Here is an 18,606-nt window from a genome sequence, read left to right on the forward strand (position 1 = left end):
TTCACCCCCAGTATTTAACGTTGGCAGTGACAACTGACGTCCCCACTGTGAGCGTACAATAGTGATAAACACATCATGCAAATATCTGCACATAGAAAATTAGGAAGACATTTCTCAACAATAGCAATAACTCCAGACATCATTTGTATGCGTGTGTATGTGTATTGTGAGAGTGATGTGTGTACATACCCGTGTGTGTGATTGTACATGTGTGTACATGTGAAATCTAGAAGTAAGCATAGTGTATTGATCAATTACTCTTCACCTTATTTTTTTATTGTCCTTTGAAATTTTCATATATATATCCAATGTATCTTGATCACATCTCCCTTCCTCTTCTCCCTCCTACTCCCCCTATGCAGATCTGGGGAAGACATTTTTGTTTGGGATGTGGCCACTGGTAGGTTTCCACCTTTTTGAGGCAGGGTCTCTCACTGAACCTGGAGCTCACCTATTTGGCTAGGCTGACTGGCTAGTGCACCCCGGGAACCTGCCTTTCCCTGCCCTCCCCCAGGTGCTGGAAATATAGCCATCAGGCCTGGCTTTTACATAGAGGCCGGGGATCCACACCCAGCTTCTCATCCAGGTACAGCAGACACTTTACTAGCACCCATCTCCTGAGCCCCGGGCATACGTTAAATATTTAACGTGAGTCAATATGCGAAAGTCTTACATCAACCTCGACAATTTCCATACATGAAATCCTACTGGGAACACTATGGTAATAAATACAGAAGTGTGTCAATGAATCTAGAATCTTCCCAAGGCATTATATCAACATCAAAAGTCATTCACCACGGTCCCTTCCTGCTCGGGTTTTTTGGAAGAACACTGAAGTACACCAGGTGGCAAATCCCTGGGGAGAGAGACAGTGCAGCCATAACTTTGCATTCCCTCTGACATGATCTCTGACAGGCAAGCTCTCTCTTTCACTTGGGATCCATCTTTTCAACTTCCTGGCTTGGCAGCAATCATTTATGAGGTGTGTATAAATCGACCATCTTCCTACAAATGTGAGGTGCTGTTTTACTCAGTGAGTCCAACAGTGAGAGCATTTTAGAAACTGATAGTCGCTGGGGGAGGTCAAGACTCAGGAACATTCTGAAACAAAGGAAATGGGAAGTGAAGCCCAATGGCTTTCGTTTCTGTTGTTGAAAGAAATAAAGAAGAATTCTAGAACTGAAGAGGTGGCTTAGCAGCTAATAGCTGCTTTTGCCGAGGATCCAGGGTCAAGTCCCAGCACCGGCATAGGCATTCAGGACTGCCTGTAGCATCACTTCCATGTGATCTGACGCCCTCTTCAGGCCTCTGTGGGCTCCTGCATGCACACAGTGCATCTAAACTCATACAAAAATCACAAACATACACATAATAATTTTTAAAAAATAAAATAAAATAATTAGGGTAGCATACACATTCTGCTTTTTAAAACTTGACTTATCTTAAAGGGACATGGCAACTACTTTTGATACCAACTAAATGTGCATATAAATAAATGTATTAGAATTCAGGTGTGTTTATTAATGTAAAAATATGTTTTAAAATGCAAGCTCCCTTTCAGGTGAGATCACCTACGGGGGGAGAGTGACAGACACCTGGGATCAGAGATGCCTTCGAACTGTCTTGAAAAGATTTTTCTCTCCTGAAACATTGGATGATGATTATACATACTCTGACTCAGGTAAAGGGCTTTTATGGGGGAAAAAAATCCCTTCCCAAGAAGCCTCAGACTCTGTCCATCTTCACAGCTCCATCGCATCCCCATGTTTGGCTGTCAAAGCTGGTTTGAGAGAAAGAACACAACGCTGTAAATTAACTCTGCATTAAACTTGATTGTATTCTATCTAAATGCACTTTCAGAGCTCTGTGCTAGTGTATTTTTAATATCATTAGAGAGCACTTCCACCACCAAATATTGAGTACTAAGGGTTGAGAACTGGAGGTAACTCATTCTGAGTCAGACAGTAGGTAGATGGATGGCCACGGGTGTCAGTCGCTTAGAAGAAAGGATCCTAGTGCAAAAGTTCACAAACACCCCTGTGGCCGGGTTGCTTCAAGTCAACTGTGTGTCTTGTCATCATCAGGGAAAGGGCAGTGGCCCTATATTTCAACATTTTGCAAATGTGGCCTTTGATTTGAGGGACTAGAATCTGTATACCAAACCAATGCAAAGACAGTTTCTAAGATGAGCAGAAATCTGGATCCCTTAGTGAGACTCACTTCCAACGGTGTCCATCATCCTTCAGGCATGTTACTACTCTCTGATGCTCATGGCCTCAAGAAAACTCAGTGAAACTATGGGGCTGGAACAATGGCTGAGTGGTTAAGAGCACAGACTACCCTTGGAGAGGACATGTGTTCTGTTCCCAGCACCCATGTTGGGTGGTACACAATTTCCTGTATGTAATTCCACCTCCAAGGAACCCAACACCCTCTTTCTGGCTCCCAAGGCACATGCACTCAAAAGACTCACACATACAGATAATTTTTTAATTGAACTAAAAAGCAAGCCAGGCAGTGCTGATCCACTTGATTCACATTTGTCTTTTGTGATTTTTAATGGCAGGCATCTATTTTGCCCCCTTGGCTGACAGCCTCCAAGAGTTTAAGGAGTACATTGAAGATCTACCTTTGATAGATGATCCAGAAATCTTTGGAATGCATGAAAATGCTAACCTTGTTTTTCAGGTATGTGGTCTTTCTGTTTAAAATACAAATTTATATTGTGTATATAAACTCAAAACAGTCCTCCTCTGTGGACTATAATGCCTTCAGGAAATACTGGCTAACCTTTCTTTCAACAATGGTTTCAATTCAGCCTGGCGCCTTTGCAGTCTTTAATGAGACTGATCTTCCAGCAGTGACCAGAATCCTTCTGGGCTCCATACCCTGAAAAAATGAAGATGGTACCCTCTGATGCCCAAGAAAAATCAGTAAAGCTGGACACAGCCTTCACAGAATCCTAAGGCGTGTGTGTGTGTGTGTGTGTGTGTGTGTGTGTGTGTGTGTGTGTGTTTTCCCTTCCCTTTTCCCCCACCCTGGACATATTTGGCTCATGTTACACAAAGGTCATGGATATGCACGCTTAGATCAGAGCAGTACAGTTATAAATGCCCTAAGTATCTCTTCTCAGCCCTTGCATTCAGATCCTGTGTGCACGAATCCAAGGAAGAAAACTAACCTTACTTTCTCAAAGTAGCCGATGTACCAGACCACAGCACTGGCTTCAAAGCAGCAGTGATCAACACAGGGGTTTCCACCCCTTTGGAGGTCAAACGGACCCTTCACAGGGGTCACCTAAGACCATCAGAAAACAGATATTTACATTAGGATCTATAGCAGTAGCAAAATTACATATATGAAGTAGCAGTGAAAATACTTTTATGGTTGGGGGACATCACAACACGAGGAAGTGTATTAAGGGGTCACAGCATTAAGCAGGTTGAGAACCCCTACTCCAAAGAGTATGGTGGATTATTGTACTCCTCTGTCGAGATCTTCTGATGATGACTCTTATCTGAGAGTGATCTGAAGTCTCTTAGCATCTGAGAGCCCCTCCTGACCCTGGGCACAGCTCACCTGGCCCACTTTCGTCATGCCATCTCAGGCATCCGTAAAGAGCAGAGCTGTGTCTCTGAGGGTTCCAGACATCTCTAATGCTCAAGGGTGAGATTCTCCCTGAATGTGTCTGGGCAGAGAGATAGCCATTGTTTGTTTTTTTGTTTTTTTTTTCAATTTAAGTTTTGCCCATATACAGGTTAGAAGGTAAAGTTTACCTCAGAATCAAGGAATCTAACAACACTGGACTCTCCAGAAATCTCATTTCATGTTTGCCAACAATAGTCCTGCTCCTTTCAGTGGGCATGAAATGATGTGTCCTGTTTCTCTCATTCTGCTTTCAGGCAAATACACTTGTGGCTAAACTTTCTATTTACTCTGCTCTGACCTCTGATTGTCCTAAAAGGTGGAGAGAACAGGGAAGAGGGGGGAAAGGATAAGGAAAAGAGAGCATTGGAGGGCTTGCCCAGCCTCCTCTTCAAGAGGGATAAAGCTGCCCTCCCACCCCATGCAGCACTGTAAACCAGACGAGGAGATGTCTGTGTTTTTCATTGGTTTCAGAATGACTACGAGAGCAGATGTGTAACGAGTCCCAGGCCTGTTCTTCTCTACAGCTTTCCTTCTTCAACAGTTCTGGATTATCAATGCAGCCACTTCCCTTTGAACAATTGCCCCCTTTACTTCCATAGAAGTCTGATAAGATGGAAATTGGAGAGATAGCTCAGCAGTTAAAAGCACTGGCTATTCTTCCAGAGGACTTGGGTTCAATTCCCAGCACCCACATGGCAGCTTACCTCCATCTGTAACTCCAGTTCCAGGGGATTCAATGCCCTCTGCTGGCCTCCTCAGACGTGCATGCACAGAGTGCACAAACGTGCAAGCAAACCACAGATACCCATAATCTAATGCACGGAGGTGGACATGTGACCCAAGCTGACCAAAGGCTGCTCCTCCTTCCTCTGCAACTCTAGTTGGTCCAAGAAGTACAGAGATGCATAGCACAGTATATGCAAATGCTGAGTTTCGGGAAGGGTCCTCCAGAATCATTGGCACCTGGGATGTCGTATCTGCAGTTAATCTTTCTTTCCCCTGATACTCCCAAACCCTCCCCAGCCACCATAGAGGGGAAGCTCAACTGCCATGGGAAGCACTAAGAGCAAGGGAGAGACAAACAGATGCCCATGTGCATAAGAGACAAGATGCCACCTGCACAGGAAAAACACGGTGCCATCTCCACTCTCTCGGGGTTCCAGCTGAGCCACGGAACTGAGCTGGCATTCTTAGTACCGATTCACAGGAGAAAAGTTTACAGATTTCGAAGAGGCTTTGTGTGACACCGGTGACAAATGAAGCCCAAAGAAATGCAAAAACTTAGTGGCTTGGTATTGTGTCACACACAGGGAGTCAAACAAGGAGAGAATGGCTAAAGGGTGTGGCAGGTCAGAGCAGGATGCAGAGCTTTGTGTCTGTTGTTGTTATCGTAGATTATAAGAGAATAATGTATCCCTCCATTCTTTTTCCTCCCTCTCAGCCCTCTGATGTCCTCTTGCTCTCTTTCAAATTCATGGTCTCTTTTCTTTAATTGGTGATGGTGGTGGTGGTTTGTGTGTGTGCATGTGCACGTGCGTGTGCATGTGTTCCTAAATACATGAATGCAGTCTGCTCAGTCTGCATGATGTCACTGATATATATACGTTTTCAGGGTTGAGCATTTGGTAGAAATGTGTTCTTCCATGGAAAGACTTGAATATTTGGGTTTTTTGAGACAGTGTCTCTCTACATAGCCCATGGCTGTCCTGGAACTCACTGTGTAGACCAGGTTAGCCTTGAACTCACAGAGATCTGACTGCATCTGCCTACCAAGTCCTGGGATTAGAGGCACACCACACCCCACAAGACTATTGTATTTTAACAAGGTCTCTTTCTACCAGATCCCCCTGGAAGAGCGGTTTTCTTCTCCAGATACCAGAAGGCCTTCTTTCATGTGAGAGTTTTTTAACTCCTGTTTTTAGGAAGGAAGAAGTTTGAAATCTGTCTTCCATCTGTTTGCAAGTTGCCTTTAGCTAGAGAAAATCTTTGTATCAAAGTGGAAAGTAGCATGCTCTGCTTAGGTTGAGTAACTGTGCCACTTAAGCAATGTGGTTGTCTTAGTTAGGGTTTTACTGCTGTGAACAGACACCATGACCAAGGCAACTCTTATAAAGGACAGCATTTAATTGGAGCTGGTTTACAGGTTCAGAGTTTCAGTCCGTTATCATCAAGGTGGGAGCATGGCAGCATCCGGGCAGGCATGGTGCAAGCAAAGCTGAGAGTTCTACATCTTCATCTGAAGGCTGCTAGGAGAATACTGAATTCTAGACAGCTAGGACAAGGGTCTTAAAGCACACACCCACAGTGACACATTTTCTCTGACAAGGCCATACCTCCTAATAGTGCCATTTCCTGGGCCAAGCATATTCAAACCACCACAGTGGTCTTAACACAAGATTTCTTCCTACACTTAGCAAGTTATATTTAAATAAGTGTTTAGCAGAAACTAGTAAAGGACTGACTAGGACAGGAAGGGGGCAAATCTGTAAGTGTGCGGCAACAGCCTCCTCTGCTGTCTGAGCCCGGCTTTGTCACCCCAGTGCATTGCCAAAATGTCAGTTTCTAGAATTGAGATGGACATGAGGAAGAAGTAAACTGTTCTGAGAATAAACTTGAATGTTTCTATGAAGAACAACCAGGTAACAACCAATCAAGACAGTAAGGCAGGCCGGGCGTGGTAGCGCACACCTTTAATCCCAGCCCTCAGGAGGCAGAGGCAGGTGGATTTCTGAGTTCGAGGCCAGCCTGGTCTACAGAGTGAGTTCCAGGACAGCCAGGGCTATACAGAGAAACCCTGTCTCAAAACAACAACAACAGCAACAACAGCAACAACAACAAAAAGACAGTAAGGCAGCCACCCCATGTATCAAATTCTGCTCAGAGCCACTTTGTCAGCTGGATGAGGTCCCTCTTTGTGCCTGACAATCACCCCTTGGAGCCATTTGCTGCTGAAAGATGCTCCCCTGAAGAACCGTGTAGAAGCAGCAGCAGCAGCCCTGTGTTCCCACAGCTGCTGGGCCTGTCACTCTACTGGAAAGGTTGTTCTAGTCTGTAGGGGAAGAAAGAAAGGAAGAAGATGCCCTAAAGACACAGGCAGTTAAAGTGGAAACTTGCTGCACTTCCGGCCCAAGCTCAGGGATGCCCACATCCATGTTCTATCTAGAGCTCCATGGGAGACCACGTGTCATTTCCTGGCACAGAGGCCAGGAAAGATGGAGCTGAAATCCTCTGCTAATTTTATGAGCCCAAGCTAGAGTTGCAGGCCAAGCCCTCTGATTGCCTCTGTGCTGGACGCAGTCAGTCAGATGCTTATTGATGAGGAAGAAGCCTTTGCCTTCCTCTCTAATATATGAGCATAAGGTCTCAGGTCAAGAAAGATGGATAGGTCTGGAGAACAGCGTTGTGTATGCAATCAACAATACTGTACACTTAGATTTTGATTGAGAGAGAGCTGGCGAGATGACTCAGTAGATAGGCTTGGTTGCTGCCACCAAGCCTAAGGACATGATACCAATCCACAAGGTGGAACTCCTTCCTTGTGGAAGAACTGACTCCTGCAAGATGTCCTCCGATCTCCACTCACATGCCACAGCATATGTGTGCACATACACACACACACACACACACAATTTTCTAATGTAATTTTTTTTTAGTTTGATTAGGAGAATACTCTCATATTGTATTCATACCATGGTTGAATTAACACCTTTGTTTCTGGAAATGTCCCTTATTCCTCTATGGAAACGATACACGCAGCAAACGTTATCTTGACTCCGTCTTCCCTGCTCTCTCTCTTACCACCTCTGCAGTACAAAGAGACCAACACTCTGATCACCACCATCCTTGAGGTCCAGCCAAGGTCCTTCTCTGGCGGCCAGGGCAAAAGCAATGATGAAATTGTCCAGGAGCTTGTGGCTTCTATCCAGACCAGAGTTCCAGGTAATAAACACTTGCTGGCATCTATCTGCCTGTGACAGGTCCCTGAGGAATAACTCAGAAAGCTAAATCATAAGCAGATGTCGAGGCTTAATTCTTCCCATAGGTTTTGCTTTCCCCATTGAGCTCGCCTAGCATGGGGTTCTCCCTTTATGTCTAGAGACGGACCACACCCTGACATTCCACCTGCAGGGACCACGAGGAGCATCCTGGCTTACATGCCACATGACTCTAGCCAGGCTTTGCTCTGAGCGCTGACTCTAAAGGCTCTGGACCTGTGCCATCCAAGACAGTAGCTTCTGGCCACATGTGGCAGCTTGTTAACCTTAAGTAAATCCCACACTGAGCCCTCTGCTGCACTGAGCATTTTAAGTGCTTGAGTCTCGGACAGTGCAGATGAAGACAATTCCCACATTGTTTAAGGTTTTATTAGAATCCCATTCTAGATGCCACCTAAGTATTTTTCTTCATTTAGGACAAATAGCTAAGTTACTTTAACCTTAGGGAATTTTTCCAAGTGATCACAAAAGAGCTACTCTCCCCCTTCCCTGAGGCTGACAGTATGTTTGAGTCCCTAGAGCATTTGTTCATGGTTGAAAGTGAAGGCGTGACAAGGGAAAGCAGAATGAGGTAGAGAAAAGGACCACAGCAGAGTCCAGGCAATACCCCAAAGGATGCCAGACCAAAAGAAGCCATGCGACCCAAGAATAATCCCGTCACTCCCCAAAACACAAGGGCCGGGCCCCAAACACGGAATGTCCCCTGGGCAGGGAGCTCTGTTACTGTTGAAGAAAACTGCCATTTAATTAGGGAGCAGTTTCTTCTCAATAAGCATGGTGGGAGAAAGAAATGGAGCAAGAATGACGGGCGTTGGAGGCAGAGGGCTTTCTCCAGAGCCCCATCGATGCTGACGAGATTTTTCCTCCATGCTTCATAAAGTTCACTCTTAGAGTGTGCAATGGGAAGCCAGCTTCTTCTCCACTCCTGGTGGAGCTCATGCGTTTCCAGTGAAACGAGAAGCAGGCCATCTGCCTCATCTGAGGGGACAGGGGCTCTGGTCGGCTCTACAGAAGAAGGTGGATTTAGAATCTCCCCTGAGGGAAATGATAGGACTCCTGTAACCAGAGCTCTGTGACCCAGAGAAATCAGGCTGACCCACCCCCTGCTGAGTGATGTCCCTCCAGCAGCCGAACTGTGAATGCCTAGGAAGGAGTCTAGTCTGTGTATGGTGCGTCTTAGAGCCTCTTATGCTCTCACACTCTCCACAGATGTGTGAGGGAAATGCAATTCCTTCCTTCATTCTATCCCATGTGGCTCATCTGGCCCTCCATCTTGTAGGACTAAGGGGTAGGAAGCACACACCAGTTGTCTGTGAGTGATGCTCAGTGGTTGGGATAAACTCTTATGTCTCTCTCAGCCTCCTCTCTAGGAGCTCTACAGGGAAGAACAAGACTTACAGTCATGTTCCTGAAGGGGTGGGGTGGGTTAACTGGGCACCCAACTTCTGGTCTCTGGAATGTCACTGGCTGGCTGAGCCACCACCTTTCTGAGTAACATTTGCTACAGAGGTATTCAGAGCTCCGCCTCTCGTTCTACCAAAGACACTGTATCTCGTGTGGAGTCAGAGGACAACCTGTGCGAGTCGGTTCTCCCCCTTTTCTCTGTGTGTTTCAGGGATGGAACTCGGGTCGGGAGGCTCATCAGCAAGCACCGTTACCCACTGATCCATCTCCCCAGCCCCACCTCCATGCCCACTGTCAGACTGACTCACCCAGACCTGCTGCTTCCAGTCACTCTGACCTTTGCCTTACCCGCTTTCCTCTCACCTCCTCCCCATGATTACCCCAACAGGGAGCAGGCTGCTCTTTCCTCCGTCTGGTACATGCACTCATGCACGCTTATTCTTCCACAGCATCCCAGCCAGTGTCTCCTTCAATTTACCCACCTGTGTCCAAGCCAAAGACCATGTAGTTCAAACAGTCACAGAGGGTGACAAGAGCCATGACAACAAGTGAAATACTAATTTAATATCTCTCTCTCTCTCTCTCTCTCTCTCACACACACACACACACACACACACACACACACACATACACACACACACACATTTTCCCTGATCGCCATTAATCGAAGCCTTATTTTTGTGACTGCTTCTACAAAAGCACAGGTAGACTTATAAAGAATAAAATGTCAAATTTAAGCTCTGGCTCAATAGAGTGCTCACCTGGCAAGTCTGACTCCCCTGTGATGCACTCATGTTCAATCCCCAGAACTCACAGGAAGGTGGAAGGTGAGAATGGACTCCTCGGAGTTGTCCTCTGACGCCCTCCCCTCAGCCATGGCATGGCATGCACGCACCCGCACTCACACATGCTGTGGTCTGAGCAGCCAACTGTGTGTGTTACAGAATCCCTGCAGATGGAGGGTGCATCCGAGACCCTTTTTGTCAAGGACCCTCAAGGACGCCTGAACTCTCTGACCACCGTCCTTGGCCAGGAAGTGGACCGGTTCAACAATCTCCTGAAGTTAATCCACGTACGGAAGCTTACCTTCGCCATTGCTGTTGGGTAGCCGAGCCTTGTAGAAAATGCTCTAAGAACATGAGTGGACTTATCATGATGGGCTCCGTCCCATCATCCCTAAGCTCCCATTTGACTGTACTAACTGGTCCTCAGGCCCAGGCTGCGTATGGCTGAGTCTGTATTCCCTTATTCTAACAGTGACTGTGTGACTGTGTGACATTCCAAACCCTCAAGCCCCTTCGGCGGTCTACTTTATGTCTCGAGTTCCATCAACCCACTTGAAATTTTCTGGGACCTCAGCACTCAGTTAAGAGTGAGTTGGGGCTGAGGAACTAGTTCAGTCAGTAAAGTGCTTGCCTTGCTAGCATAATGGCCAAAGTGCAAGCCCCAGAACTGACGTGGGAGAAGAAGAAAGCCTCAGGCAGTAGCATACATTTGTAATCCCTTGGGGAATCATTGGCCATCCAGTCACACAATCAGATGCCCTCTTCTGGCCTCCACGGGCACACGTGGTGCACAGATAATATGCACATGCAAAACACTTAAACACATAATGAATTTAATTTTTTAAACAGTTCAGACAATGCCTGAGGAATGATATCCGAGGTTGTCTTCGCCATGTGTGTGCATGTATGCATGCTCAGACACATACATGTAGACTGGGAAAATCATTGTCCTGTCCACCCGATAATTGCTCCTGTAATGAGCACTGATCTGTTTCGTTCTCTCAGATCTCTCTAGAAACACTCAACAAAGCCATTGCTGGGCTCGTGGTGATGTCTGAAGAAATGGAAAAAGTGTATCAGAGTTTCCTCAACAACCAGGTTCCCTCTCTTTGGTCTAACACGGCCTACCCATCCCTGAAGCCACTGGGATCATGGGTCAAAGACCTTATTCTGAGGACTGCGTTTTTGGACGTACGGAAAACTTCACATGCCTGGGGTTTGATGGGTTTGACAATGTGGCTGTCCCTAAACTCCCGCCGGGGGGGGGGGGGGGGCGCTCTGAGTAGCAACAACTGGGAATCATTTGATGCCAGAGAAACAGAACCTTCCAGAATGGCTTCCCTTTGAAAGCCTTAAGCCAATTATAATGCCATTTTCCCTAGGCTCTTATCTATATGTTGGTTTCCAACCCCAGGCCACTCGTGAGGTTTTAGCTGCAGTGTATGGCCCCTCTGTAAGGCACAAACCACAACATGTCTCCACACAGCCACATGTACCTTGGCTGCCCAAGCCTCTTGTCCCTTGTGGCTCCAGGCTTGCAGTCAAAGCTGGGAGATAAGAAGGGGCACAGACCAGCAGTAAGAAGACAGAGGGTAACTCAGGATTCCATCAGACACCACTCCCCTCCCAACACAGCCCTGACTTTAGATGGCAGACCCCACCTCAGAAACAGAGTGCCTCATGAAATCATGTCTCTCCCCCAGCTGTGGCTCAAACGAGGACAGCCTAAATCCTTCTGGATTTCCGGGTTCTTCTTCCCGCAAGGATTTCTCACAGGTATGGGTGCCTCCCAGCAAGAGTTGTGGTTTGTAGGAGCTGAGGAAATGGTGTTGCTACCCATGACCTGACTGGCCCTGCCAATCTAGGATAATCTAGGATTACTCTTCCTCCATCACCAGAGAGAGATGAAGGGGAGGGCAGAAATAGACGCTCCCTGATAATCTGATCCTTGCCCTTCCCAGGTTTCTATGCATGGGTTTGATTTAGGCTAAATCCATGAATGGATGGCTATTGATGCAGCTCTCCACGTGACACAACCCTCTTATCTACCCCACCCCCACGCATGCTTAAGCTCTAAGCAGTCTCCTCTCTCTAAAACATACTTCCTATTTTGTAGCCCAGACTGCCTTGATTAGCAGCCGAGGCTGGCCTTAGATTTCTAATCCTACTGCCTCCACCTCCCCAGTTCTAGGATCTCATGCATAAGCCATCATGCCCCAGTTTCAGGCAGTGCTGAAAATGAACCCAGAGCTCTGTGCATTCTAGGCAGGCAACATCCCCAGCCTAAAAGCAAAAACTCTTGATAATGCTTCATCCGTCCTAGGGGATTTGGATGGAGAGTACTGAAGAGATCCAGACCTCGGGTGTCTAGGAACCCTATCCTCAGTTTGTCTTATCCCTAATCCCTGGCAAACAGCCCATATGTGCAAGCTGAACAAAATCCTGAGGTTAGGGAGACCTGCCCTGAAACTCCCACTAGTTTGTCTCTCTCATGACAGGGTGACATGCCACAAACTTAGTCTCTCCCGCTCTTTGGTTTTTGTTTGGTTGGTTTTAGTTTGGGATTTCTTGGTGCTTTTTGTTTGAGTTTTTTGGTTTTGTTTTGGTTTTGCCTGGTTAGCTGTGTTGTTAGTTAGTTGGTTGGTCAGTTTTTGTTTTATTTTGAGGGGGGAGTTGTTTTTGTTTTGTTTGAGACAGGATCTCAACTATGTAGCCCTGGCTAGCCCTGGCTAGCCCTGGCTAGCCTGGAACTCCCTATGGAGATCCTGGCCTTGGCCTGGTCCATCCTTGGCCTTGAACTTACAGAGATCTGCCTGACTCCATCTCCCAAGTGCCACCATGCCTAATTTGTTTTATAGTTTTATAGATGTGTGTGTGTGTGTGTGTGTGTGCTTGAGTAAGTATTTGTGTGTGTGTGTGTGTGTGTGTGAGCGTGCGGTGCGCATGTGCATGTGCGCGCACGTGCTCAGATGCCTGTGGAGGTCAGAAGAAGGTGTTGGATTCCCTTAGAGCTGAATTTATAAGTGGTTGTGAGCTGCCTGATGTGGATTCTGGGAGCTGAACTTGGATCTCTGCAAGAGTAACAAGTGCTCTTAACTGCTGAGCCATCTCTGCAGCCACCTTTCCTCTCTTCTTAATCATGACATGAACTCATTCATCCCTTGGGTCCTTCACCACCCCTGCCTCCGGCATGATTCAGGCTTCTATGCTCTGTGAACTAATTCCATGTAGACTGTTAATAGCTTGGGTTTCTTTTTCCACTTTTCCCTTACATTTATTTATTTACTTATTTTTTATTGTTTGTTTGTTTGGAGGAAAGGCATGCAAAACAGATGTGGAGGTTAGAAGACAACTTGCTGGAGTTGGCTCTCTCCTCCCATGATGTAGGTGCCGGGGAATCAAACACAGGTCATCAGGCGTGGCAGCAAGTGCCTTTGCCTGCTGAGTCATTCTGCCAGCCCTGATGGGTCTCTACGGAGACAAAGCTCTCTGATGAGCCACAGCCTGGGTTGACAGGGGGGACATACTGCAACATGCTTTGACGGGCCTACCTTTTCATATCTTCAGGGACCCTCCAGAACCACGCTAGAAAATATAATTTGCCTATAGACGAGCTGAGTTTCAAGTATAATATGATCCCAGTCTACCGAGACCAAGCTGCAGTGATAGAATCAGCCAAGGACATTCAATTTGGAACAGAACTGCCCATGGACAAGGAGGTATTGTCTACCCAACTCCATGGCACAGAAGTGCCTATCCCACTGTCTGGATCGTTCGGCCAGCCTCCCCTGACCCACCACTGCCATTTGCAGAAATGGGAGGAAGGGGTGGGTCTCATTCCCCAAGGCCAGCTCCTTGGCAGGGACTGAATGGGAACTTGGCAAACATAGTCCAATTTATGGAAATATTTTTTCTGCCTAGAGCTATATGATTTAGATTCAGACAGCAACAGTCTCCAATCTACAGAGGCAATATAACAAGACACGGAGGACAAGAGTTTTGGAATAAAATAACCTTGAGTTTGAATCCTGCCTGGTTCTACCTGTCACCTGGCATGTGTGCTGAAACAATTAGCTCATGAATCTGAACTTCGGTGTTCTCATCTGCAGTGGGCTAATGACAGGTCTCTCAGAACGGAGTGGCACATGCCATAGAGCCAACACAGAGTTCACTCACAATAACCCACTGTAATATTATGGACCAAATCTGTCTCTAGCAGTTACACAGCACCCCCCCCCTGGCAGAACTGAAATGCTAGCTGCATACCTCTTCCTCCTATAACCACAGTAAATAAGTTATAGGTGTCTGCTATAGAGGCGGTCCTGATGGCTTTTGCACTCTTCAAATAGTATTGCAGACATACAATTTGTCTTCTAGAAGGGAGCCCAGATTCTGAGAAGAACAGGGGGTCATTCCAGCCTTTGCCTCACTCTGCTTCTCAAGAGGAAGAGAAAAGTCCTTACTCATAATGTTAGGTGGTCTAAAGTAGCCATAATTGGTTTTCCCAGTGGGTAGCTCCAACTCTGCATCCTGGTGGGGTATGGACAGTATCAACTTCAGTACCAAACTGAGCATGAGGGTGGCCCATCCCTCAAATCTTTAGGGTACCCTTCTCTAATAAGGTACTGGTCTTTAGAGATACTTGTTGAAAAGGTGGGACACGGGCAATACCTCAAACTGTTAATCCCTTATCCTCTGCTCACCTCTAAACTTCTGAGTTTCTTTCAGTTGCCCTCTCCTGAAGATGGGGTTCTTGTTCATGGAATGTTCATGGATGCTTCTCGGTGGGATGATAAAGACATGGTCATAGAAGACGCATTGCCAGGACAGATGAACCCCATGTTGCCTGTAGTTCACTTTGAACCAAAACAAAACTATGAGCCAGTCCACACACTCTACCACTCCCCGCTCTACAAAACAGGAGCCCGGGCAGGAACACTTTCAACCACAGGTGAGCATGTTCTTAAGATTTGTCCATGGGGCTGGAGAGATGGTCCAGCAGTTAAGAGCACTACTTGAGGCTCTTATACAGCACCCAGGTTTGATTCTCAGCACCCACAACGTGGCTTACAACAATCAGTAACTCCAGTTCCGGAGGATCCAGTGCCCTCTTCTGTATACCAATGGTACTGCACACATGTAGGGTACAGGCAGACAAGCAGGCAAAACAACCACATACATAAAAATAAATGAATACTTTTTAATTGTACACATAATAACTAAATAAAAACTTCAATCAAAATCCAAATGTTGCTGGACAAGGTGGCACATATCTTTAACCCCAGCAGAGGCAGGCAGACCTCCGTAAGTTCAAGGCCAGTCTGGTCTATCATAGAAAAGCGGTTTTAAAATGAACTAAGGGCTGGTGAGATGGCTCAGTGGGTAAGAGCACCCGACTGCTCTTCCGAAGGTCCAGAGTTCAAATCCCAGCAACCACATGGTGGCTCACAACCATCCATAACGAGATCTGACTCTCTCTTCTGGAGTGTCTGAAGACAGCTACAGTGTACTTACAGATAATAATAAATAAATAAATCTTTAAAAAAAAATAAAATGAACTAAGTGGAAAAAGCTGGATTCCAAAACTCCGAGTGGGCCTGGGCTGCAGTCCTACAAAATGGAAGCGGAGAGAAAGAAAACATATGACATGAGATGTGAGCCGGGGCGAGGGCTCAGTGGTAAAGGCTCTCGTCACCAAGCCTAACAACCTGAGTCTGGTCCCCAAGGTCCACATGATGCTAAGAGAGAATGGAATATTTTACAGTGGCCTGGACCTCCATCAGGAAGCAGGTGTGCATCTGATTGACTTTTTAGGATGTGGCAATTATTAAAACCATTCCATTAGGGGTTGGTTAAGCATTTTAAAAATTGGTTATTAAGCTTCAAGTGTCTACCAATGATTTAATATAAAATTTTATTTTTATGTAATAGTGTACATTTTATTTTATGTAATAGTATACATGTGAGTAAATGTGGTAGCGTCTTTTGGCCAGAAGAGGGCGTTTAAACCTGAGCCTAAACCTTCCTTCACAAAGATAGGAGATTCTGGGACTCCTAGTAGAACCAACCTGTTTGTGTCAACAAATATATTGTAGTGGGTGGCAAAGAGGCAGATTTATAGTTACAATTTTAATTTATTGTTAAAGGTGATTTAGGATACACATCATTGCTGTGGAGTGTGGCCCTTATTTAAACTCTGAATCTAAGTAACTGTCAAGTACCAATATAACATATACATATATATGTGTATATATATATATATATATATATATATATATGCATATATGTACATACAGTGTGTGTGTATAATGAGTTTATACATGTATGTATGCACACTAGAAAAATTTGAACAGCTCTTAGAAAGTAATATTTTAGCTATGATATTTGTGCCTTTAATAGTAAGGATTTAGAGACACATACCAAAATAGATGCAGCAAAAGTTTTTACGTAATATTTCTTCAAAATAATCTACAAGGCATGCGAAGTGTGTATCATGAGATGGATAAGGAAGGACCATTTATGCTTTAATTTTTTTTCCACAAAAAAAGAAAAGCTAAGCGTGATCAAACATGAACAGTGAACCCAGCTAACCTCTGAGAGCACTCTAACAATTTCTCAGTCTGGTTTAGAACAACACAATAGTACTGTTTTCAAGCCAAGCTGAATGAATTAAAGGTGGTCCAAGTCTCTTGTTAACTGTAGCAGCATGAGGAAGGACAAAAGCAAGTTCCCATTGTGATGAACACTCCATCCCCAGAGTAAGTTCAGCTAAGCCCCTGCGGTGCAGGCCCTGGTCCTGCCTGCAGACAGCAGCTTTGGTGAGCAGGCTCTGTAGTTCTAAAGCCCATTAAATCCCTTCTGTGGGAACACAGCCTTTATTTCTGCATCCTTTTCTTTCTCATTCATCCATCCATCCATTCTGAGCCGGTCTCACTACGTAGCCCTGGCAGTTTGGAACTTGCCACGTAGTCCAAGCTGGGCCTCCAGCTCATAGAGATTCACATGTCTATGCCTGCCCAGCACTGTCCTTAACCTTCCAGTCATGCTCCATCCCTCTGTAGTAAGCAGCCAGCCTTTGCTTTCTTGAACGACAGTCCAGTACACAGCACGTGTGTCATGGCCATCCTGTTTGTCAGAAGCACGAGACCTCTGACATCAGCCCTCCAGGATGTCGGCGTAGGACACGTGACATGAGACATACACACATCTGTCCCAATCATCTACCCCTTGGAGGTGCTTCTTGTCTAACTGTGAGCCAAGCAGACTGGACAGTAAATCCCTTAGGAGGGCGCCGGGAGATTGAGGGGGAGGGGATTTTGGAAGGCAGCTACACTCATTTATGGCCAACAGAGAATTGATTCTGCTTAAACCCAGTCAGTGGATGCAGGGGTTTAGTTGTGTCCTGAGTCTTCCTCCAGACCTAGGGAAGGCCTCTCACATACTCCAGGCACTGACTGCCTGCATTGGGCGGGCACCCATAGAAGCATGGAGACAAATTTCTGGACTGCATAAAACCAGTAAATACACAGGAAAGATGTCTAGAGCGGCTTGCCATGCTGTGGCACTGGAAAGCCAGGAACTCAATGGACCGGAAAGGTGAAAAGGTAGAGGCACCCTCTGCTGGGTCCGAGGCTGCCTTCCCTGATGTCCATCCCACACTGATGGAATCTGAGAGAGCAGTGCAGAAGGAGCCATCGGCATCCGAGGGCACCATCTCCTTCTCAATGGCCCCGTAGACAGCCACAGAAGGGAAAGAACTTCCGAAGAGTGACTTGCTGCACAGAATGGTTACACACTGAAGACAAAAATGCCTGTCCCCATACCTGTTCATTCCAGGAGCCCAAGAGTTTTCCTATGTAGGATGGAGTGAAGGAAGGACAGATAAACAGACGACTACATGTATAGATGCCCTACCTACCATTAGAAACCCCTAAGTCCGGTTGAAGTGTCAGGTCTGAATTCCAGCCCAATGCTCCTAGATTCAACCTACAGAAAACCTGAAGCATACTCAGGAAGATATAAGCTCTAAGCCAGAGAGGCCTCAAAGCACCATGTATTCTAAAATATCCTTTGGTATCACCTGAAACTAGAACCTTCAGAGGACTGTGCCCAGCATCTTCAGGTTCAGCCAAGTCTCGAGCTAGAGCCTCTTGACTCTCAGTAATCTTATCTCCGTGAATCCAGAGGCTACTGTTTAAGTAACATCTCTTCTTTCCCACCCTGCCCCCACCACCACCCACCCCACCCACCCCCACCCTCCCACCACCCCCGTATCGTTTCTCAGGCCATTCAACCAACTTTGTGGTGACGGTCCTCTTACCCTCCAAGAGGATCAGTGATTACTGGATCTCCAAGGGGTCAGCGTTGCTCTGCCAGCTGAGTGAGTAAGTGGGGGCCTCGCTGATCCAGAGGTCTTCCCTGATGAGGAGGAAGTGACCTCTGAGTTGACTTAAGGATGGCAGCTGTGGCTGTTATTTCTCCCATGACCTAAAATAAAGTCATTTTGAGTTATTTCTGTTGGAAACCCTGGCTGTGAATGTGGAGGCTCCTGATTCACACACCCCTATTAACTCAAACCCCCAACTCTACGTGAAAGCCGGGCTAGACTGCTTCTCTCCAGTGTGTTGTTGAAGGCCTGGGGAGAGCCAGAGTTGACCCCTCATTCACACAGGATCCCTTCCTGGTCATACTTGTAGGAGAGGCCCACAGTCCACATTAGGCACAGAGCCCTGATACTCCTGTTTCTAGACCTAATTAAGGATCTCGAAAACCCA

The 18,606-nt window shown here is 46.3% G+C and overlaps 1 protein-coding gene across 1 annotated transcript in view; it reads left to right on the top strand.

Moving 5' to 3' along the window:
• Window positions 1–18,346, top strand: part of Dnah6 (dynein axonemal heavy chain 6) — a 202,163-nt gene extending 183,817 nt beyond the window's left edge. The window contains exons 69-77 of the mRNA XM_021164519.2: window positions 1,562–1,681; window positions 2,567–2,688; window positions 7,458–7,587; window positions 9,992–10,119; window positions 10,838–11,023; window positions 11,536–11,608; window positions 13,400–13,551; window positions 14,561–14,783; window positions 18,117–18,346. Coding sequence (XP_021020178.1) covers window positions 1,562–1,681; window positions 2,567–2,688; window positions 7,458–7,587; window positions 9,992–10,119; window positions 10,838–11,023; window positions 11,536–11,608; window positions 13,400–13,551; window positions 14,561–14,783; window positions 18,117–18,220 — 1,238 coding nt within the window. The 3' untranslated portion in view covers window positions 18,221–18,346. The remainder of the gene's footprint in view (window positions 1–1,561; window positions 1,682–2,566; window positions 2,689–7,457; window positions 7,588–9,991; window positions 10,120–10,837; window positions 11,024–11,535; window positions 11,609–13,399; window positions 13,552–14,560; window positions 14,784–18,116) is intronic.
• Window positions 18,347–18,606: the final 260 nt, after the last annotated feature.

Source organism: Mus caroli, unplaced genomic scaffold (assembly GCF_978045245.1).
Source record: "Mus caroli unplaced genomic scaffold, Mus_caroli_1 scaffold_7, whole genome shotgun sequence".
Taxonomy (NCBI): Eukaryota; Metazoa; Chordata; class Mammalia; order Rodentia; family Muridae; genus Mus; species Mus caroli.